Here is a 23,534-nt window from a genome sequence, read left to right on the forward strand (position 1 = left end):
ATAATGGAGTAGCAAATGCATTATCAAGAAGGTCTCATATTAACACCATTTCTAGCATCTCCAAGAATTGGAAAGATATGATAATAGCAGATTATGTCAAGGATGAATTTGCAAACAAGGTATTAGAAGGAAGGTACCAAATGACATTATCTTTTACAAAGAAAGGGTATATTTGACCCAAAAATCCAAAATGAAAGAAAGAATTATGAAGGAATATCATGATAATCTCTTAGTCAGTCATCCAGGATATTACAAAACATATAAACATATAAGGGAAAGGTAGTACTCATGGAAAGGCTCGAAGAAGGATATTCCAAAATATGTACAAGAGTGTATGACTTGTCAACAAAACAAGATCAAACAATCCCATACAATAGGATTACTACAACCTCTACCTATCCCAAATCAAAAGTGGGAGAGTATATCTATGGATTTCATTAGTGGACTACCAAAACTCCAAGGGAAAGACAACATCTATGCAGTCATGGACAGACTCACAAAATTTGCTCATTTCTTTCCAGTTTCTACAGAATATAAGGCACCTCAAGTAGCGGAAGTGTTTTTTAAAGAAGTCTTTCATCTCCATGGGTTGCCCTAGAATATATTAAGTGACTGGGACAGCAAGTTCCTTGGCCAATTTTGGCAAGAACACTTCAAACTAGCCGGAACCTCACTCACTCCTAGTCTATCATCCACAAATGGATATAAGGATACCTAAGGAAATGTGTCACAGGACATCAAACTCCATGGATCAAGTGGTTACACTTAGGAGAGCACTGCTAGAATACAACATATCACATATCTATAGGAATGATCCCCTTCAAAGCATTATAAGGTTATGAAGTCTCCACATTTGAGGAATTCACTATCTCAAAAAGTAAGGTACCCAACGCTCAAGAATTCATCCAAAAGAATATCAACATCATGAGAGAATCAAAGGGAAACTTGCACCATGTAGAAAATCAGCAAAAGATGTATGCAGACAAGAAGAGAGTGGAACAGTCATTTGAGGAAGGTGACCTAGTGTTCTTACGATTACAACCATATAAGCAAACATCCATTAAGAAGAATGGGACAAAGAAACTCAAACCCCGATTTTATGGACCATATAAAGTAATCAGAAGAATGGGTGAAGTGGCCTATGAATTAGAACTTCCAAATAATTGTCGGATTCACAATGTCTTTCATGTATCCAGACTCAAGAAGGTTTTGGGGCAGCAGGTTGTACCATGTGCACAATTACCACCTCTTGATGATGAGGGACAACTCACATTAGCACCAAAAATCATCCTTGAGACTAGAGAAAAGCCATTGAGAAACAGAGTAGTGAGAGACTTTCTAGTAAAATGGAAAGGTCTGTCTAAGGAAGATGCCACTTGGGAAAGAGAAGAAAGTGTTAAGTTGCTTGAGGACAAGCAAATCGGGGACAGAGGGATTGTATTGAACCCAAAATAAGTATATATGTATATACTTTCCCTAATAAATGGAGATAAGATAAGATAAGATAATAATATTAATGTCCAACAAAAAACCACAAGGGTTTATCGGACTAAGCATACAAACAAAAGAGCCAGCCAAAGCAAAGCACCAAACGGTGACTAAGAACAAGCAGAACAAGACACAAGACTAGGAAACACAAGGTAAGGACTAAGGATCCTTCCTTGGTACAAAGAAATCAGTCACAGAAGGATATAGCCATGGACGATTTTCAAAGTCATAGATCGTTGCCAAGAACCGCTGGAGGAGTGTCGCTGCCTAGAAAGACTAGGACAATGTCTAACTGATCTAGAAGGAGTGGCGTTGGATGGCCTTTTCTAGTGCAGAGCACCAAGGCACTTGGTTTATATTTTGGTTTTCATGTTTTTTTTTTCACCTACTTAGGCTAGAATAAACAAACCTTGGATGAAAAGTCCATGGTTGTCAAAGAAGACACCATTTTGTATGCTTAAGGCACTTTATGCAATTTACAAGCAAAAGTTGTCCATCAGGCAAATTTGGGATTTTTAATGTTTTTGGTCAAGAAAGCCTAGGATTAGTTGTTTTTAGTTGGTTTTAACTATATTGGAACCTTTTCCAAGTCCTAGAAGTGGAATCAAGTGAAAAATGTAAAAATTGCACTTTTTGTGCAAAGTTACATTGTTGAAAATTGTAAAAGTTGCTCAAATTTGCAACTTAGTGGGAAAAGGGTTATAACTATTAAAATATTGGTTGTTACCATTAAAATAGACATAGGAGATATATATACCTTATTTTTGACGTCTAGAGGGCATTAATGTATGGATTGGAAGAAGTTGCGAAGAAGATAATTCAGTTTTGGAGTCATTTTTACAGTTGTTTGCACGTTGCACGAACTGTACGGACTATCAGACCTGATCTAATGGATGTTTGAGATAGATCTTTGAATTAGCTTTCTTTTGCTTCTAGTCTCATCGTTCTACGTGTTTTCTAACTCAAGTTATTGCATTTTTAGTGAAACAAGGTTTTTAGGACAGCATTTTGGTACACACAGCAAAAATGGGCCTCTAACTGAAATTTCCTTGGTTAAAATTTCATGGCCACTTGGGAAATGGTAGTTAGTAGGGTCCTTTTGAAGATTCTAGGGTTACAAGACTGGAGGATGTGTTTTGTGATTTTTCCAATCAAGCCCTAGGTCAAGTACCATGATAGATTTGACCTCTTGTAGCACGTTGATTTGTGAATGGCAGGAGTTTGGGACTTGGTGAAGGGCTGAGCATTTGGAAATAAGTTATTTTAGTGTTGCCAAACCTTCCTGAGCATTGAGTTCATTTCCACGAACCCATTTCCTACTGGTTGCTTTGTAAACCAAGCCTAACACTTAGGTTTGTGTTGCTTTGTGAAGGAAAGGGAATGCTGGAGTGGGGCTAGAACTTAAGGCTTTGGGGTTTGAAGTAACTTTGAAAAGGGTATTCAAAAACCTAATTTGTTTTGGGTCTTGTTTGAAACTTTGTGAAGTTAGATCCAAAAAACCATTTCAGGAGGGCTAAAACGGGCTCACAGGGCCACTAGGCCAAATTGGGGTTTGAGGCTTTGTGCAAGTGTATGATTCAAACCAGTGATGTAGTCTATAGTAAATAGACGCCCTAAGATCATTTAACCTCTTACAACCCTTGGCACAAACTTCTAGGGTGTTTTCCTAGTATTGACCTAATTGTGGGAGATTGGTGCAAAACCCATAAAGTGGGCAAGTTTGGTTCTTTGTCCTTAGATTCTTGGTGAAGTTGGAGAGCGTGTTTTTTTGAGTCATTGGAGGATTGGAGTGTGCTGAAACCTTGTAATAAGGCTAAAGATTTGATAGCCAGTTGGTTGATTTCAAGAGTGGGGAGCCCATTTGAAGCTTCTTAGTTGTGCTCTCTGCATTAGGTGGTATCAGAGCCACTAAGTATCTTTTGGGAAAAAAAAATGGCAGAAGGAGAAGATATCACTTTGAGAATAACCAACATTGAGTTGGCAAAAATGGCTAAGAGCAAGGCAGTTAGAGAGGAAAATATACCAATGAGAAGAGAAATTGATAAGTTGAAAGGGCAAGTACGGAGAGGAGAACATGAGGAGTCTGAAGAAGAAGAAGAAGAAGAAGGAGATAACTTGCCTAATATGCAAAAGATCATGGTAGCAGCCCTATAGAAGGTAGGAAGAAAAGACAGAGGGGATTTACCTATGTTGGATGGAAAGATGGAACCCAAGGCATGCATGGAATGGTTAGAGGCTCTTGAAAACCATTTTGAAGTAGAGGAGATACTTGCAAATCAGAGGGTGAAAGTGGCAAAATCCAAGTTGAAGGGACCAACCCTAAGTTGGTGGAACTTTCTCCAAAATGAAAGGATAGAAGAGGAGAAGCAACCCATTTCCACATAGAAGAGGATGATGGCAGAAATCATGAAGCAATTTGTTCCAGAGGACTATGAAGTGATGCTCCACAAAAGGCTGCATAACCTCAAGCAAAAGGACATGGATGTAAGTTCTTATACTCAAAAATTTCATACTTTGACTCTTAGAGCTAAGTTGTATGAAAATGAAAAGCAAAAGCTTGCACGGTATATTAGTAGGCTTAGATATAATATACAAGATGAACTAACCTTGATGACAGTAGAATCAGTCCACAAAGATTGAGGAGAAACAAAAAAGAAAAGGTGAATAAACTAGTAGAGGAAGAGGAAACTACCCAAGAAACCAAGGGGAAGCTAATAGCAGTCAAGGGGCTAAGAATGATAGCAGCAGCAGAGGTGCCTTTAGAGGAAGGAGACCTAATCAAAGAGGCAGATTTGGTGGAAGGGGAACAAGTGTTTTTACAAGAAGGTGTTGCAATTGCAATCAAGTGGGTCACCAATCTTTTAAGTGTCCAGAGAAGCAAGGATCAGTGAGCAGCCAAAGTGAAAGAAGAATTAATTTGCTGCAAGATGAGGATGTACAAAGTATAAGTTCTCATGCGAAGACAGCCGATCCAGAGACAAGAGAGTGCCTCATGCTGAAAAGAACTCTCTTGAAAGTACCCACTGATAAGGAGCCACCACAAAGAAGGTCATTGTTTAGAACCACATGCAAGGTAAGCAGTAAAGTTTGTAAAGTTATTGTTGATTCTGGTTCAACTAATAATTTGGCTTCTAAGGAGATGGTAGACAAGTTAGGATTGCAAACAATACCTCATCCTTACCCCTATAGAGTGTCTTGGTTGAACAAGGAGCAGCATGCCTTGATTAGTGAACAAGTATGTGTAGAATTTCAGATTGGGGAGTATAAAGATACAATTTTATGTGATGTGACTAAAATGGATGCTTGCCATTTACTTTTAGGGAGGCCTTGGCAGTATGATGTAAATGCTAGGCATGATGGGAAACAAAACATTTATAGTATAACCAAGGATGGAGAAACCTACACTACAAGGCCACTCCTTGATGATGGAAGCCATAGGGTGACTAGTGTCATGATGGTAGGAGGTAAAGAATTTTTGCAGACCATTAAGGAGGATAAAACACCATGTTTTTCCATCATAGTCAAACCTAAGAAAGAAGTTAAAGTTATGCCCCAAGCCAAGAGCATGGAACATCAAGTAGGACCTAGAGAGGTCAGGGAGTTGTTGGAACATTATAAGAGTGTTGTTGCAGGCAAGGAACCAGAATGTTTGCCAACAAAAAGGGAGATAAGCCATTGCATAGACTTCATACCAGGGGCTACATTACCTAATAAGGCAGCCTACAAGCTTACCCTTGAACAAAATGCAGAATTAGCAAGACAAATTGAAGAAATATTGGCCAAGGAGCTTCATAAGGAAGAATGTTAGTCCTTGTGCTGTACCTACCATACTAGCTCCTAAAAAGGAAGGTACATGGAGGCTATGTACGGATTCTAGAGCCATTAACAAGATAACTATCAAATATAGGTTCCCCATGCCACGAATTGAAGATCTTTTAGATTGTCTTGCAGGTGCAAGTCACTATTCAAAGATGGACTTAAAGAGTGGTTACCATCAAATCAGGATAAGGGAAGGTGATGAATGGAAAACAGCCTTCAAGACAAATGAGGGACTATATGAATGGCTTGTGATGCCATTGGCCTATCTAAAGCACCTAGCACATTTATGAGAGTTATGAATGAAGTCTTAAAGCCTTTTATTAACAAATTTTGTGTTGTTTATCTGGATGACATTCTTGCTTTTAGCAAGAGCAGGCAGGAGCACCTAAAGCATTTGGAGTTAGTCCTTGAAAGGTTACATAAGGAGCAATTGAAGATAAATTTGGATAAGTGTTCATTTTTGCAAGAAGAGTTGGTGTTCCTTGGGTTCATTATTTCCAAAAATTAGTTAAAAATGGATCCATCTAAGATAGAAGCAATTTTGAATTGGCCTACACCTAGGACAGCTACTAAGGTAAAAAGTTTTCATGGTCTTGCAAGTTTTTATAGAAAATTTGTGAAGAACTTTAGTGGTGTTTGTGCCCCTATTACTGATACTATAAAAGGGGGAAGAAAATGTAAACTTGTATGGACCAATGAGGCAAATAAGTCATTTGAGTATCTTAAGAGGAGAGTTGTAGAGCAACCAATCTTAGCATTACTTGATTTCCGCAAGGTGTTCAAAGTGGAATGTGATGCTAGTAACAAGGCAATAGAAGGAGTGTTAAGCCAAGAAGGGAGGCCTATAGCCTTCTTAGAGAAAAGCTAAATGAATCTAAACAAAAGTATTCAACTTATGATTTAGAAATGCATGCTTTGGTTCAATCCTTGAGAAAGTGGAGGCATTATCTCTTGCCCAAAGAATTTATTGTTTTTGCTGATAAGCAAGCTCTTAGCTTCTTGAATAGACAGGAAAAGCTGAACCACAGGCACATGAAGTGAATGAAATTCATCCAAGCTTACACTTTCTCCATAAAACACAAGAAGTGGACAGCAAAGAAAGTTGCAGACGCCCTTAGCAGGAGGAATTTGACAGTAAAAGAAATTCAAGTGAGTAGTATTGGTATTGAAGCCATGAAGAACATGTATGCAGTAGATGAAGACTTCAAGGAGGCATATGAGGTTTGTCAAACAATGAATAAAAGGTATCATACTGATTTTTCTGAGTTTATATTACAAGATGGATTATTATTTAAAGGTAATCAACTTTGTGTACCTAAAGGATCAGTTAGGGATAACATTGTCAAAGAAAAACATTGTGGGAGTCTTGCAGGACACTTTGGCATTGATAATACTTTAGAGTAGGTTAGAAGATTTTTCTATTGGCCAAAGATGCAGGCACATATTAGGAAGTTTGTAGAATGTTGCATTATTTGTCAAAAGGCCAAAGGGAGATCATCAAATGCTGGCCTATATACTCCTTTACCTACACCCACTAAGCCATGGGACTCCATCAGCATGGACTTTGTCATGGGGTTGCTTAGAACTAAAAGTGGATTTGATAGCATATTTGTTGTTGTTGACAGGTTCTCTAAGATGGCTCACTTTCTACCTCATAAACAAACTCATGATGCTTCTCACATAACTGGTATCTTCTTTGAGTAAGTTGTTAGACTCCGTGGATTACCTTTGAACATTGTGTCAGATCAGGATTCTAAATTTCTTGGACATTTTTGGAGAACATTATGGAAGAGGCTAGGCACACAACTGTCATTTTCTTCAGCATACCATCCCCAATTAGATGGCCAAACTGAAGTTATCAATACGTCATTCGGTAACATACTGAGATGTCTAACCAAAGAACATGGAGTCGCTTGGGATGTTGTTCTTCCACAGGCTGAATTCAATGAATAGAAGTACAAATTTCACTCCATTTCAGATTGTATATGGAGGCCATCCAAGAGAAGTCTTGGAGTTGAGAGACTTGGGAGATAGTCACATGAAGAGTGCACACGCTGAAGATTTTGCAGAGGTTATGAAGGACATCCATCAGTAAGTTAAAGATAAGTTGGACCTTTCAACAAGCAAGTACAAGGCACATGCTGATAAGAAGAGAAGGGACTTACATTTTCAGGTAGGGGATCTAGTAATGATTCACCTAAGGAAGGAGAGAATGCCAAGGGAGAAGTGTACCAAGTTAATGATGAAGAAGAGAGAACCATTCAAAATTCTGAAGAAATGTGCCTACTGATTTAGGGATCTCTCTTATCTTTAATGTGGCAGATATCTATGCATTCAAGGGTGCAAAGGATAATGAGGAAGTTAAGGCAGTGCAGCAGCAAGAAGAATCAGATTTACTACAAGAACTCCCACAAGTGCCTAAACCTACCATTGAAGCCATTTTGGGCAAAAGGCGAACACAAAAGACAAGGAGGAAACGATATTATGAGTACTTGGTCAAGTGGGAAAATAAACCAATAGAGAATGCAAGTTGGCTTTCAGAGAATGACATCATCAAGCTTGGGAGCAGACTTGAAGACATTCCAACTCAAGAGACTTGAGTTTCTTTTCACCTGGGGAGTATGGTGTAGAGCACCAAGGTAATTGGTTTATATTTCCATTTTCTTTTCTTTTTTCACCTACTTAGGCTAGAATAAACAAATCTTGGATGAAAAGTCCATGGTTGGCAAAGAAAGACACAATTTTGTATGCTTAAGGCACTTTATGCAATTTATAAACAAAAGTTGCTCATTAGGCAAATTTGGGATTTTTAATGCTTTTGGTCAAGAAAGCCTAGGATTAGTTGGTTTTAGCTATGTTGGAACCTTTTCCAAGTCCTAGAAGTAGAATCAAGTGAAAAATGTAAAAATTGCACTTATTGTGCAAAGTTGCTTTGTTGAAAGTTGTAAAAGTTGCTCAAATTTGCAACTTAGTGGGAAAAGGGTTATAACCATTAAAATAGACATAGGAGATATATAAACCTCATTTTTGAGATCTGGAGGGCATTAATGTACAGATTGGAAGAAGTTGCAAAGAAGAAAATTCAGTTTTGGAGTCATTTTTACTGTTGTTTGCACACTGCACGAACTGTATGGACTGTCAAACCAGATCTGATGGATGTTTGAGATAGATCTTTGAATCAGCTTTCTTTTGCTTCTGGTCTCATCATTCTACATGTTTTCTAATTCAAGTTATTGCATTTTTAGTGAAACTAGGATTTTAGGACAGCATTTTGGTGCACACAACAAAAATGGGCCTCTAACTGCAATTTCCTTGCTTGAAATTTCATGGCCACTTGGGAAATGGTAGTTAGTAGGGTCCTTTTGCAGATTCCAAGGTTTCAAGATTGGAGGATGTGTTTTGTGATTTTTCCAATCAAGCCCTAGGTCAAGTACCATGAAGGATTTAACCTCTTATAGCTCGTTGATTTGGAATGGCAAGAGTTTGAGACTTGGTGAAGGGCTGAGCATTTGGAAATAAGTTAATTTAGTGTTGCCGAACCTTCCTGAGCATTGAGTTCATTTCCACGACCCCGTTTCCTAATGGTTGCTTTGTAAACCAAGCCTAACTTGATCACTTAGGTCTGTGTTGCTTTGTGAAGCAAAGCGAATGCTGGAGTGGGGCTAGAACTTGATGCTTTGGAGTTTGAAGTAACTTTGAAAAGGGTATTCAAAAACCTAATTTGTTTTGGGTCTTGTTTGGAACTTTGTGAAGTTAGATCCAAAAAACCATTTCAGGAGGGCTACTAAAAGGGGCTCACAAGGCTACTAGGCCAAATTGGGGTTTGAGGCTTTGTTCAAGCGTATGATTCAAACCAGTGGTGTAGTCTATGGTAAATAGATGCCCTAAGATCATTTAACCTCTTAGAACCCTTGGGACAAACTTCTAGGGTGTTTTGCTAGTATTGACCTAGTTGTGGGAGATTGGTGCAAAACCCATAAAGTGGGCAAGTTTGGTTCTTTGTCCTTGGATTCTTGGTGAAGTTGGACAGCGTGTTTCTATGATCCATTAGAGGGTTGGAGTGTACTAAAACCTTGATAGCCAGTTGGTTGATTTCAAGAGTGGGAAGCCCATTTGAAGCTTCTTAGTTGTGCTCTCTGCATCATTTTCACACCCCGTGGTGGAGACAAGGGGGAGAAAAAGACGGTGATGAACTAGTCAAAGGTATGGCCTTGAGGTGTGACTCCTATAGGGTATGCTCATGAAGCTAGGTGGCCTCCCGAAGGTAAAGTGCAAGACATCGTTGGTCAACATAACTGAAGAACTCTAAAAGCGAGAAACAATCTCTGAATAAACAATAAAATATTCTTCTGATCTCGTACTAGATAGGACAACGGAATATGAAGTGGGTCTTAGTCTCAACCTCTACCAAAGTACACAATCTACAAATCCGATCTTCTCTATCCATATGGTGATCAATCTGGACTCGAAGACGATGAGAGCCAACTCTAAAGGAGCCCAAAGAGAATTTCAGGGCGACACCAGCGATGATAAAGATAAGCAGGACGCACAATAATACCATTCTAAATCTCAAGAAAAGGCTCTGCATAAAAGGCCAACTTACGACGTAATCCACCAGGAGGAATACTCCAAGTAGTGATAATGTATTGTCTATAAATATCCTATCTAACATACTCGTTCAACTCCTGGTGTGAGGGGAGGAAATGAGTAGGAGCATCCAGCGAGAACTGGTATGGAGGAAGACGAACAATGTCAATCCTGATCGAACCCAACAGAGAGGTGGCCTAGGCGTACCAACAACGAGGTCTAGTGCTAGTGTCGGATCTCATAATCTGAACAGAACAACAGTATGCTAGATGAGAGTATCTATGACGGTCAACCTCAGAATCCATAAATCCATGAAGCCGATGGAGAAACCAAATCAAGTCCAAAATGGCCGCAAGTCTAAAAGGATGAGCACCAAACTCAACTAGCTAAGACAATGTTGTGGGGGGTGAATCTGTGACACCTAATGATGCGCCAAAAGCAACGTCTGAACATGCTCAATAGAGGCCTAATCAGAAGCAAGAAGAGAAGGCCCCCAAACCACCAAGCCGTAAAGAACAATCAGTCTAACCGAGTCGTCCAAGAGGGACAGCTTGGATGAAATGTCCTATAAATGATGTCTAAAACACTATCTCTCAATCATGGCCAGAGACCCCATGCCCTTACTAATTCTGGTCTGAATATCCAGTCTCAAACTGAAGCGGGGTCCTGAAAACTTTACCTTGAGATACGTGTAAGAAGACGTGATCTCAATCTCTTGCCCCTGAAGAAAGAAATGAAGATGAGAGGTCTTTAAGTACTTAAAGATCATAACATGAGTATTAGCTAGATTGACCATGAGCTAACGCTGATCACAAAAAGAAGCCAGACCATCAAGAAGTCGCTGTAAACTCCAAGGAGAAGAGGCCAAGAGAACAACATCATCGGTAAAAAAGAGAATGGAGATCAAAACCTAATGCAAATAGCCCCCGTCACCAGGATTCAATGAGTTCACAAGGAAATCCTCGAGCTCATCGATATACAATCCAAACAGAGTAGGCGAAAGAGGGCGAAAGAGGGCAACCCCGCTTCACTCCAATGGTGCTCTGAATCGGAACAGAAAATACCTCTAGAGTCCTGAGCCTACCTGTCACCCTCTCGTACAGTCTCATAATAGCAATCAACAGCATATATGAGATCTTAATCTCTCTAAGTCTTTGAAATAAGGCCATCCTAGGAACATAATCAAAAGCCTTATGGAAATCCACAAAATAGCAGTAGACTTTCTGAAAGCGATGCCTAGCCTCCTCAATTATAGCCCTCGTCATGAAGATGTGATCCATAGTCTGATAATTAGCATGAAAACCAGCCTGTCAAGCTCTCTAGATAACATGGTGTTTAGAGCAGTGGCATAAAGTTTGGCAAAAGTATGACCGATCATGATAGGAAGAAAGCTCACCATCACCCTCGGAATAGCAGAAGCGAGTAGGGGTACAGGCAATGTATGTATTATTTTAATTATAAAATAATAAATGTTTAAAACAAATAAACATTAATAAGGAGTAACATATTACTATATTATAATATATTTATAATATAATTCAAGACTTGTAATATATTTATCATATAATAAAAGACTTTTCTATCCTTCTAAACATTACTGAATAGCATCTTACCAAACCAATCATTTACTCCAAACGAAACGTCCATCCACATTCGAGGGGTATAAGTATCGAAGGAGGATCTTGTGTCTTGGGCATCAAAAAAACGAAGAAGTGGACGGAAGGAACACACACACCGCTATCCAAGTATTGCAGCGAATATTCAGTTTTACAATATCCAAAAACAAACAAACTAATTAAATAAGGCCAAGCGAGTAAACCACGTTAGTCACAATCCAATCTCTATCCACATGGGTAACAGACAGGTGAGATCGAGGGAGTGTGTCCAGACGAGAGTAAGCGACATATACATTATAAATAAAGATGAGTGCTTGCAAGAGAAGGGTCGCATAGTATCTACGCCCTCCACTGACCGAAAACAAATCTAATATTGTGTGTATGACCAGTACGATCAACACAATCTACAGAATACGCAAAACAAATCTCAAGACACCAAAACTTAACGTGATCCAAAGGACAATATATGTACAGAGATTACACTTAGCAAAAGGAAAACTCAGAGAAAAGCACCGCAACATATAAGAGGGAATCTCCACGATTCAATCGCAGATCAAATAGTTAAAACTAATTGGAAGGGATCAGGGGAAAGGCTGGAATAAATAAAGGCTGGAGTAAATATTTCCAAACAGAGGTATGATGCTTAACTATAAGAAACTCATAGATTAGATCCCAGGGAGGGACCGAAAATCCCAGGGACAATATATATATTGTAGTGGTCAAACATATTCATATATCAAAGACTTGGTTAGAGGTGGGTTCTCTACCAAGTTAAAATGTTAATCAGAGATCCCAAAACAGAGGGATTAGGAGTCTAATGTTTAATTCATTCAATGTTTTTTGCATGTACAATTTTCCTTATAAAGTACTAACAAATTGTTCAAGAGTCTATGGCTAGTATCCTAGAGGCTAGTATCATTGATGCCGTTGATACTTTCACCCTGATCAAGTGTATCATGAATTAATTAAAACCTGGTTAAAGAATTCTCACTTCCCATTTCATTCTGAAAAACAGCCAGTCACATGCCTATTATTTCATGTTTAATTGATAATTAACACAGCTCTAGGAAGCAACACAGAGATGGATTCTAACATGATTTAACCTTAGAGTTCTAGGTATGCTGAGCTCCAACTCGGAGATTCATTCTTGGCCAAAGAAAAAAATCAATCCTTAAGAAGCACAATGGTCTTCAATTGAAGCTATTACATGTGTAGGCTTTAGTATAATAAATAACTAATAAGTAGTACATTTCTGACATCTAAAATCATGCACTCCTACAAAAACTAGTGTCTCTTTGTGTGGGCGATCAAAGATATCTTGTACCCTGATCAAGTGTATCATGAATTAAACAAAACCTGTTTAAAGAATTCTCACTTCTCAAACATTGAATTATGCATTCACTTCTTCCCTAAGTTAACTCCATTCTGCAAACAGCCAGTCATCTGCCTATTATTTCATGTTTAATTGACAATTAACACAGCCCTAGGAAACAACACAGATGGATTCTAACAAGATTTAACCTAAGAGTTTCTAGGTACACTGAGCTCCATTTCGTAGATTCACTGTTGGCCAAAGAAAAAAATCAATCCTTAATAAGATAAAAAGGGTGTTCAGTTAAAGCTATTACATGTTTAGGCCTCAGCATAACAAATAAGTAATACATTTCTGAGTTCTAAAATCATAGCCCTCTCAGGTGTAGTAGATTGAACTGATATGAACATCTACACAAATATGATAGTAAATAATATGGTGTACGTATTTATGGAATGTCCCATAGCAAGAAACCAGAAAATGCTTTGCAATAGTTCTAAATTATTATAGCCTGTTAAAGATATATATACATGATCCTCTACTTCCATCTCTGGAGACATGATTTCTAGAATTTACTATAAACAACCAGTCACATCCCTCCAATTTTTGAGAGCAACAAAACAACCAACATCTTGAAATACTTTCCATTCTACGAAATCAATAAAGTTTCCACTAATTTTAACCTTGATTAATCAATAATTAGGATCCATGAATACATGTCAAAGCTTAATAGTTGAGAGAAGCTACCAAAAGATGCAGAGTCTACAGATAATATTATTGATACTACATATCTTTAAAAAGTATGCAAAAACAGAATTTAACAATTTGTAACTTCAAAACTTTAAAAATGTATGAAAACATGAAGTTATATTTCATGATTGTAGTAAGGAGAAGGAACAATAACTTGTATACTTTGGGAATAGCAATAAGGAATTATGGAATCAACCCAACCTCCAACCCAATTTTGAATAGATGCCTGAACTCAACAATATCATCAAACCTACTCACTTAGTAAAAATCAAGATGTAATAACATGATAAAATAATCAGTTTCACTTAAGTAGGTATATTATCACATATGAAAAGTAGATAGTCCACAACAAAACAAATATACATCAAGCCTACTCTCACTTTGTTACAAATCAAGATGAATAAAACTGATAAAACGATCAATTTCACTTGAATACATATATTTTCATGTATGGATATTCAATAGTCCACATCAAAAGAAAAATACATCAATCCCACGCTCACTCTGTTAAAAATCAAGATGTATTAAAATGACTACAATCAGTTTTACTTAAATACATAGATTATCATATATGGAATCCACATCAACAAAGAAGTTGGTACACCCCCACTTCCATGTACTGTCTTAGTTTGTTTCTCAAGCAACAGGTATAGTGCCAGTGACTTGTTTATAGGAAGAATATCTACATATTACAATTAAAAGTTTGAATGCCATAATGTCTTTAGGTGTACTTATTGCAATAAACATTATTTATCTTGAAGACCTTGTTGCTTCTTCATTAAATTGGTGTATTTATTTATTTCATGAATGCCTTAAAGCCACTGTTTAAATTTAACCTGCCCTATGAACTGGCCATTTTCAAACAGCCTTTCTCCTAGCCAATATTCATAAGGCAAGACAAATAGAAGGAAACTTAAAGAAAACAACACCCTACAACATGAATGAAAGAAGAGCTTGGAAATGCAAAAAGATACATGCCAAAAACTAAATTGATTGAATTGCACAACAGAACAACTCTTGCTTGCACCAGACAAATTGCAAACAGGCTAGTAGATTTAGAAAGGCGTTATTGTTTCTATATTGTTGTCAACAACACTGAGGTTATGTACTAGATATTAGAAATTGTCACTTGTATTGAATGGACTATCCAGCACATTCAGGAAAGACGTAGTGGGCCAGTTAATCTGCATTCTAGATTCCAGACATTATTTTGGCCACCTATGTAAATAATAGAACAATTACCAGATGTCTCCCTCCATCTCGTTGCATTGACTTCTTGACATAACATTGACTCAGAAACCGACACTAGCTTATAAAAGTTTACGCATATTTTTATGTGATAGTCAGATTGAAGGTCATTTGGTAAGGAACTTTTGTATCAAGATCACAACTAAAAAATTCTGTGACCTTAGTATGAATGGTTAATAAAGTTGGATCACAAAAAGATGAAATTAACAAGATCACCGTGACATACAAGAGCTGTATGATAAACCATGTAATATACAAGCTCCATGGCTACCATATATCTATGTTAAATATTGTGCTAGTCTCACATGCTAAAATGATTTGACATTATAGCATATACATAAGCTTCTGGTTTAAACTGTGCATGATTTGTTTTTGCCAATACACAGTTTAAACTAGAAGCTTATGCATACTATCTAATAGACTGTGGGAAATCAATGCCAACTAATAGGTTGATAAGAAATATCATAATTTATATTAACCTTAGACCTGAGGAATTATTAATAATAAATCCAATAAGTAATACATTCGTGAGCTCTAAAAACACACTCCTATAAATACATTGTCAGATCACATTTTTGCTTATTTCTAGTGTCTCTTTGTGTGGACAAAATTGAACTACACAAGACTGACTCTCTCAGGTGACATAGATTGATCGCTGAACTAATATGAATATCTACACAAATATGATAGTAAATACTAAATAATGTGGTGTAGGTATTAATGAGAATGTCACGTGGCAGGCAACCAACAAATGTTTCACAATAGTTATAAAGGCATGTTTTCTAGAATCTAATGTAAACAGCCAGTCATATCCCTCTAATTTTTATGAGCAACAAAACTTTCCATTCTACTAAATCAGTAAAGTTTCCACTGATTTGAACCTTGATTAATCAGTAAATAGGATCCACGAGTATAGGAAAAATGTTAAAGTCTAATAGTTGAGAGAGGCTACCAAAATGTGACCATAGAAAATGAAAGTATGTGCAGTGGACAGATTGCGTTTTTTAAACTCCAATATTCTCAAAAGGTATGCAAAGACAAAATTTAGCAATTTTAAACTTCAAAACCTTATAAATAAATGCATTGCAAACATGAAATTATCTTTGATGATGGCAGTGAGGGAAGAATACCTTGCACCCATTGCAGATGAGAAGTCCATCTGTGTTACAATATACTTTGGAAATGGTAATAAGAAGCTCTGGCTTTGACCCAACCTCCAACCCAAATTTGAATTGATGCCTAAAACTCAACAATATCATTTAAAGCAAGAGATCATGATTACATTTTATTGGAAAGGTTCCATGAAAAGATTGTTGCACAACTGAAGAAAAATACATCAAACCGACTCTCAGTCTGTTACAAATAAAGATGTATTAAAATGGTAACAATCAACTTCACTTAAATTAACATATATTATCACATAGGGAAACTATACAGCCTTTATCAACAAAGTAGGCGGTACATGCTCACCTCCATGCCTACTTCATGTATTTGATGTATCTATTTCAGAAATGCCTTAGCCACCAATGCACATTCTGTTTGAATTCAACCCACCTTACGAACTGGTCATTTACAAATAGTGATACATTTTTCTCCTAGTCAGCATTCATAAGACAAATATGAAGAAAAAGTGCAAAGATGGATTAAAATGCAATAAAAAAGAATGGTCATGAAATAGAACACCCCACGACATGAATTGAAAGAAGAGTTGGAAATGAAAAAGGCTACAGGATAAATATTAGATTGATTGAATTAAGAGACTTCAACAAATATCTTACAAAATAGAACAACTCTTGCATGTATCAGATAAATTGTAAACAGGTTAAGAAATTTAGAAAGGCATTGTTGTCTCTATATTATTTTCAACAATATTGAGGTTCCATAGTAGACATTAGAAATTGTCACTTGTACTGAATAGACTATCCAGTACATTCAAAAGAGACATAAGAACTAACCGCAGCATAATTAACAAATTTAAAGTGCATGAAAAAGATAAGTTTAAATAGGCCTACCATCATGCATGCTATCCTCTGTTAAGAACTTGGTGGCTTCATAATCCAAGGGAGAAGAAACTGAAAACAAGCAATGTTTATAAACACTTATAATTTCCTTTTAACTATAGTATTATATAATTTTAAAAAACATCAAACAGAAGAATAGAACGTCCCTGAGAAAAGCAAAAGCTTGACAGAAATATCTCCAACTCTAAGGAACAAAAGGAAAAATGTGAGAAAAATAAGGTAACATTACAGCGATTGCGTAGAATGGAAATATGATCCTCCTGCAGAGTAGCCAGCCAAAAGCAACCTGACTTGTGTGCACCTAAGGAATTGAGCACATTCATTCGTAGATTAATTTTTCAATATCGACCAACAGTTGCAAAAAAAATCTTTAAAAAGCCAACTGATTACCTGAGTACCCGTCAAGAGAGACCCCAAAGATTGCTGAGCTCCATTGAATTTCAAAGGATACGATGCTGCTGATTCCTCCTTGCATATCAGGGGAAATAAAAATGGAAATGCAACTGCAATTGCTAATATCATCCCACTTGCGAGGATGCATAGCATTCCCTCACGGTTGCCCCATTCAAAATGCAGCATGAACATATCCAAAATACAGTAGAATAATTGAAAATAAAAATCTAAAAACGAAAAAGAAACAAAAACATAAAAGGAGGCATGGCCATGCCAGAATGACAATAGAAGGCAAATAAAACCCAAAAAAATTGAATAGGGAACAATGTACCATGTTTCCAAAGAAACTGCCCATATATAGAAGTAAAATGGTACTTTCTTAAACGGCTATATGAAAAAAAACGATAATTCCATGTATGCCCATGATTTGTTCTCATCCGATGGCTCTGGTTTGAGTACCGTTGAGAAAAAACTCCATGCATCTTTTTAAAGCATTAACGAGAAAAATCAATACATGCTTTTTAAAAAGATCATTCCATGTATGCCCTTGATTTTCTCCAATCCGGTGGCTCTGGTTTGACCACCGCTGATAAAAAAATCCAAGCATCGTTTTTAAACGGTAACAAGAAAAAAAATCAATCACGTTTTTTTTTACTTTAAACTGAGCATTCCATGTATCAAACCTCTTTCTTAAACGGTAAGAGAGTAAACAGCATTCCATCTATCATCGATTTGCTTAGCTGTGATTTCAATACCGTTTGGGGTTCGCTCGGCTCCACTGCAGTCTCCCTAAGTCTTACAGATGTTTATTTATTTTCCGGAATTTTACAAAATATTCAAATTACACTAAAATGGGATAAAATGTATTTCAATTTAAGTCGAATCAAATTTTATCATTGTAATTTAGCAAAAATTATCATTATAACTTAGCCAAATTTTATTAGTAAAATATTTTTTCTAAATGAATAAGATCATCTAAATATTTAATGTTATTCTAAAAATGTCATCTTAATAGAATTTAGTATAACATGTTAATATCAATTGTCATGTTAAACACAGTAAGCAAACATGTGATCTAGCTTAGTTCTTCATTTACTGTGTCAAGTTGATCAGTGTATCTTTTGTTTCCTAATCACCTACAATACAAAATTATCTTTAAAAAGCATGTAAGATCCCCTAGTCCATATAGTCCTAGTGTTAGATTAAGAACTCCTAAATAAATGTCATTTACTTGACACACCGATTAGAATTTTCGATGGAGGAGCATCTTAGGTTCTCGGCAATCTTGCATCATTTTATTGAAGTTTTGTTCTTTTGTTCATGTTAGCCAATTTGGATGGTTGAGTTTGCAGTTCATGGCTCGTGTGTTTTAGCTTGTGTGATTTTGGAGGCTTATTATGGACCTAGTGAGGATCATTCTTCTATGGTTGCACATAATGGATTCTTATTGGCTAAGTTATTGGTTTTTTTCTCTTAGGTAATATGTTCTTCATAGGAACTTGGAGTGATGAAAAAAAAATTGTTGTGCGATGCATGAATTAAGTTTGTAATGGTTTGAGACTCTTCATGATAATTCTTGGATCATGTGTGGACCGATGGGTTGGAATACACATCTCCATGTATTTGTGTGATCAACTATTGATCTTGTCTTTAGGGTTGTTCTAGTTGTTGTAACGTGTTTTCTTGTTATTAGGAAAAGTGGTTCTTTTTGTATCAACTTGTTGAAGGTTGTGTATAAATGAAATGTAATAGGGAGTCCTCAAATAATGAGATAGGAAGGGAGGGCTAGTAGAGGTTGTCTCTCGAGTTATGAGGGAGCATGAGGAAGATCTCAGTTTGATTTCCTTTGTAATGGTTGTAACTGGGAAGGCCTTACAACCGAACATGTTTGACATTGATTTGATGCAATAAGATAATTTTTGATTTAAAAAAATCTTATTTTAGTTGTATCTTTGTGTGTTTCTATTGTGTGACTCATTGATGCAAGGTTTGGACATCTCCTTTGGGGATTCTGCTACCTTGAGTTGCATCAAGTGGTATCAAAGAAAAGATCATGTTGTGAACCCTATTTTGATGTGTTGTTTGGTAGCAAGGTGTGGACCTGGCCCACATTGTAGAGGATTTGCACATAGGATTCCAAGGAAATAAAGATGCCTCCAAGTAGAGTTAGAGGTATTGTTGATGAAAGTTTAAGGGCTTCGAAGAGGCAAATACAAGCTTTACAATATGAATTGTAAAGGAGAACTACAACACAAGTTGATCAAGATAGTGATGAAGATTCTAAGAAGGACGGGTAGAAGAAGCTATTGAAGATTACAGAGATCCCAAATTTTGAAAGCTATGTCTAATATAGGAAAGAGACCTAAATTTGAAGTTTCTACATTTGTTTGTAGCCTTAAACTAGAAGATTTGCTTAATTGGATTAATGATATGGGAGAATACTTTGACTATGAAGAAGTGAAGAATCTTGATCAGGTTCATTTTTCAAAGAACATGTTATAAGGTCATGCAATTATTTGGTGGAGAGAATTTCAATTGGAAAGGAACAAGAGACTCGGAAAAAATAGATTTCTAAATGGGATAGGATGGTTTAAAAGTACAAGGGTATATTGAGGAGTTCTATAGGGTCATTATTAGGGTTCTCCATTCTAAAGTTGATAAGGAAAAGGTTGTTAGGTACATCTTTGGTTTGAGTCCTATTGTTCAAGGGGAATTACTTACAATTTGGATGACAACAATTGGTGATGTTTATTAGATGGCATAAAGGATTGAAGAGAAGTTAATAAGAGATTTGAAAGCATATAGAGTAACCATAATAGGAGTGGTAGAGCTAGTACATCATCTTCTAGGAGTAATATGGTGGATATTCCTAAGGAGACCAGTGAAGGATCTGGCAACAATCAAACCAATAAGGGTTACAATGGTGGACAAAGAAGAAGAAGTAAATTCAAGGGAACTTATTTTTAGTGTGGTAAAACATGCCATAGGGATTTTTGGTATCCTAAGAGAAGTATTGCACATTTGGATAGAGAAAATTAATACATTGAACATTTTTGAAGAAGGTGAAGTACTTATTGATAGAAGGGTTTCTACATATGTTGGAGAACCAATGTAAAGAAGAAACTTGTTCAAGACCAAATGTGAGTGTAAGGAGAAGGTATGTAATGTTATTGTTGATGGTGGAAATTCTTCCAACTTTGTTTCTAAGGAAATGGTTAGTGAACTAGAGTTGGAAAGGAGAAGACATCCAAGTCCTTATCTAGTTAGTTGCTTACAAAATCATTCTAGGGCTAGGGTAGATGAGCAATGCCTAATTAGTCTCAAGATTGGAGCTTATTATGACGCGATATTGTGTGATGTATTGCATATAGAGATGTTTTTCACATGTCGTTGGGAAGACAATGAAAATTTGATAGCCATGAGTTATTGAAGGTCATTCTAACACTTATGTGGTCAGACAAGGAGGTTCCAATCATAAGTTGTTAGCTTTGTAGGAAAAAAAGGATGGTAGATGCAAAGTCATTAGGATTTTCCCCACTGGAAAATTCAAGCACGAGACTCTAAAAGAAAAAGAGACTGATAGAGAGAAGGATATTTGTGGTGAACTTGAGGATTTTAAGGCAAAGTTGGCATCATTGACCTTATTAGTTCAGGGGACGATGACAATGATGAGAGTGGGACATCATTGTGAAGCTAATACTAGAATATAGAAGGATCTTGTGGAAATGTTTGGTGATAGGTTTTGATGAATCAAAGTGGTGAGAGCATACAAAAAAAGGTTCGTAATAGGGTTAAGTATGTTGCACAAAAGACAATGATGGCAATAAGGATCAATTGTCTGTTGTTGATGAGAAATTCGAAGGGAATGCTAGACAAAATTATCTTTTGAACCTAAAGAAGTGTAGAAAATATAAAGTTGAGATTGCATATGAAGAAGACTTGTGGATCACAAATGAGCATGGGATTCATGTTTCAAATCTTGCAAGATGTTCATAATTCCTTCTTATGAAACATCAATTTTTCTTGAGGTGTATAATGCAAGAGCATCTTAGGTTCTTGGTGATCTTGCATTATTTTGGTAGAAGATTCATTCTTTTGTTCGTGTTATCCAATTTGGATTGTCTAATGTGTAGTTCATCAATTATGTGTTTTAGCTTGTGCAATTTTTATGGCTTATCGTGGACCTAGTGAGGATCATTCTTATATTATCACACATTATTTAGATTCTTATTAGTTAATTTATTGGTCTTTTTCCCTTGAGTAATGTGTTCTTCATGAGAACTTATAGCCATGAAGGAAAATTCATTGCATAATGCATGAATCAAGTGCATGGTTTGAGACTCTTTGTAGTGATTATTGGATCATGTGTGGACCTATGGGTTGCCTTGTGCATCTCTATGCTCTTGTGTGATCAATTGTTGATCTTGTCTTTAGGGTTGTTCTAGCTATTGTAACACATTTTCTCGTTAGTAGGAAAAATGATTCTCTATGGGCTGACCTATTGAAGGTTGTGTATAAATGAAATGTAATAGGGTGACTTGGAATCATTAGAGAGGAAGGGGGGCTAGTAGAGACTAACTCTTGGGTCCTAAGGGATCATGAGGTAGATCTGAGTTTGATTTTCTTTGTAGTGGACGTAATCAGGAAGGCCTTACATCCTGACTTTTTTGACATTGATCTGATGTAATGAGATACTTTCTAATAATAATAGTGTTGTTTTAGTTACATCCTTTTGTATTTCCATAGTGTGACTCATTGTTGCAAGGTTTGGACATCTCCTTTGGGGATTCTCCTACCTTGAGTTGCATCAATTTCTCTTTCCTTTAAATTGTCATAAAATGTTTCGAATCAATACTAAACAAACCCTAATGAGTGCAATCAATTATCAATCATACAAATGGTATGTCATTTATACTCTCTTATGTATTAGATTAGTGCACACCAATATACAATATGAACAAAAATAACTACTTTTGCTAAATTATAATACTAGAATTGGATATCTTCTTATGGTCCATTAATGTAATTCTTTACAAAGTTATCTTTTAAAAGTATACTACCAACTCAAAATATGTTCTTGCATATGCAAAGTCACCCATAAAGCCATCAAGCATATTGGGAATGTTTCACATATTTGGGTACAATCTTACTCTTAAATTTATTGATAAATGCACATATATTAAATTATTCAATGATTTGATTGTATCCTCTTTCAACCTTTCCAACATATAATGTATTCACAACATTTTTAAAACAAATCACATCACCTAATTTTTCCCAAAATTATTTCCTATATTCTCATGCAAATATTCACCTAACATTGAAAGGTTACCATATATATTAAATATACTTGAAAAACACATCACACATTTAAAAGAAATAATTGCTCATTAGGTGGCTTAATAAACATATATGTTATAAAATCCTTTATTGTTTGAGGTCACATATCAATATCGCATTCCTGCGACATCATGATAATAACAAAATTGAACATGAATTTTACAACGATTGAAGATATTTTCCTTGTTAATTTTTACATACCAATGTTTGCATTTTTCAAAATATCTCTAGTTGATGCCAATAATTGTTAACATTGAATCATCCACAAAAATTTTATATAGTTCAATTTGAGTCACGCCTTAAAGTTTCTTTGGTTGTGGATCATTTTTTTTCTTCTTACCTCTTGAGTTTAAAACATTACTAGCATTAAGTGCAACCCTTTTATTATCATGATGTTGAAGTTGATTAAAGTTTAACCCCACAACTCCCAAGAATCACCTTTATGCAAACACCTGTCACAAAAAGAGAGAAGAAAAATCTATGGAGTTTGGAATTCACAGATCCCTAGAGGATGAAACATTCTTGATGTGCAAAAATTATATTACAATTGTATTGAACGAATGAATATTACAAAGCTAGATTAATCCTTATAAAAGGAGATAAAAACCCTAAAAGGTAACTAACTTAGGTTGCATGAATATAATTAATAAAAGAATATATTATTATATACCCAAAGTTTAGCTTAATAAACTAGAGATAACAAATGACTTATTAATCAAATAAAATATGATTTAATTAATAAGAAAATGCTTTATCACTCTAACACCCCCCCTTGAGATAAACTTGGGGAGTAGCTAAAAACCTAGAAACTACTACTAAAAGTAGATTTGGGTCCTAGAAACAAAGGCTTGATGAGGTACCCAAGCACAACCAAGTCTCTGAAAAGAGGAAAAATAGAGAAAACCACATGGGAAAAACCAAACTCAAAAAAGACATGGAAAGAATGTTGAAAGAATGAAT

At 36.2% G+C, this 23,534-nt stretch overlaps 2 protein-coding genes across 6 annotated transcripts in view; one reads left to right on the plus strand and one right to left on the minus strand.

Annotated features, from left to right (window-relative positions):
- The window catches only part of LOC149539648 (uncharacterized), a 112,884-nt gene extending 94,822 nt beyond the window's left edge, over positions 1 to 18,062 (minus strand). For 2 of the 5 annotated variants that reach the window (XM_089799281.1, XM_089799282.1), the window contains exons 1-5: positions 17,232 to 18,041; positions 17,071 to 17,142; positions 16,833 to 16,892; positions 16,291 to 16,355; positions 15,951 to 16,059 (exon numbers count right to left, since the gene is read on the minus strand). In XM_089799281.1, the coding sequence (XP_089655407.1) occupies positions 16,321 to 16,355; positions 16,833 to 16,892; positions 17,071 to 17,142; positions 17,232 to 17,382 (318 nt within the window). In that variant the 5' untranslated portion in view covers positions 17,383 to 18,041 and the 3' untranslated portion in view covers positions 15,951 to 16,059; positions 16,291 to 16,320. Of the gene's footprint in view, positions 1 to 13,485; positions 13,799 to 15,950; positions 16,060 to 16,290; positions 16,383 to 16,832; positions 16,893 to 17,070; positions 17,143 to 17,231 lie in introns of those variants that run through there. The other 3 variants (XM_089799285.1, XM_089799283.1, XM_089799284.1) reach the window with 3 other exon arrangements.
- Positions 973 to 1,455, plus strand: LOC149539650 (uncharacterized). Its single transcript, XM_089802603.1, has one exon. It carries the CDS (start codon positions 973 to 975, stop codon positions 1,453 to 1,455), a length of 483 nt encoding a protein of 160 aa, XP_089658729.1.
- Positions 18,063 to 23,534: the final 5,472 nt, after the last annotated feature.

The sequence above is a fragment of the Cupressus sempervirens genome, chromosome 9, assembly GCF_028749045.1.
Source record: "Cupressus sempervirens isolate cs-2001-9-10 chromosome 9, ASM2874904v1, whole genome shotgun sequence".
Lineage (NCBI taxonomy): Eukaryota > Viridiplantae > Streptophyta > Pinopsida > Cupressales > Cupressaceae > Cupressus > Cupressus sempervirens.

Coding starts and splice junctions, on each gene's coding strand:
- LOC149539650 (XM_089802603.1), top strand. CDS start 973: ATGTATGCAGACAAGAAGAGAGTGGAACAGTCATTTGAGGAAGGTGAC.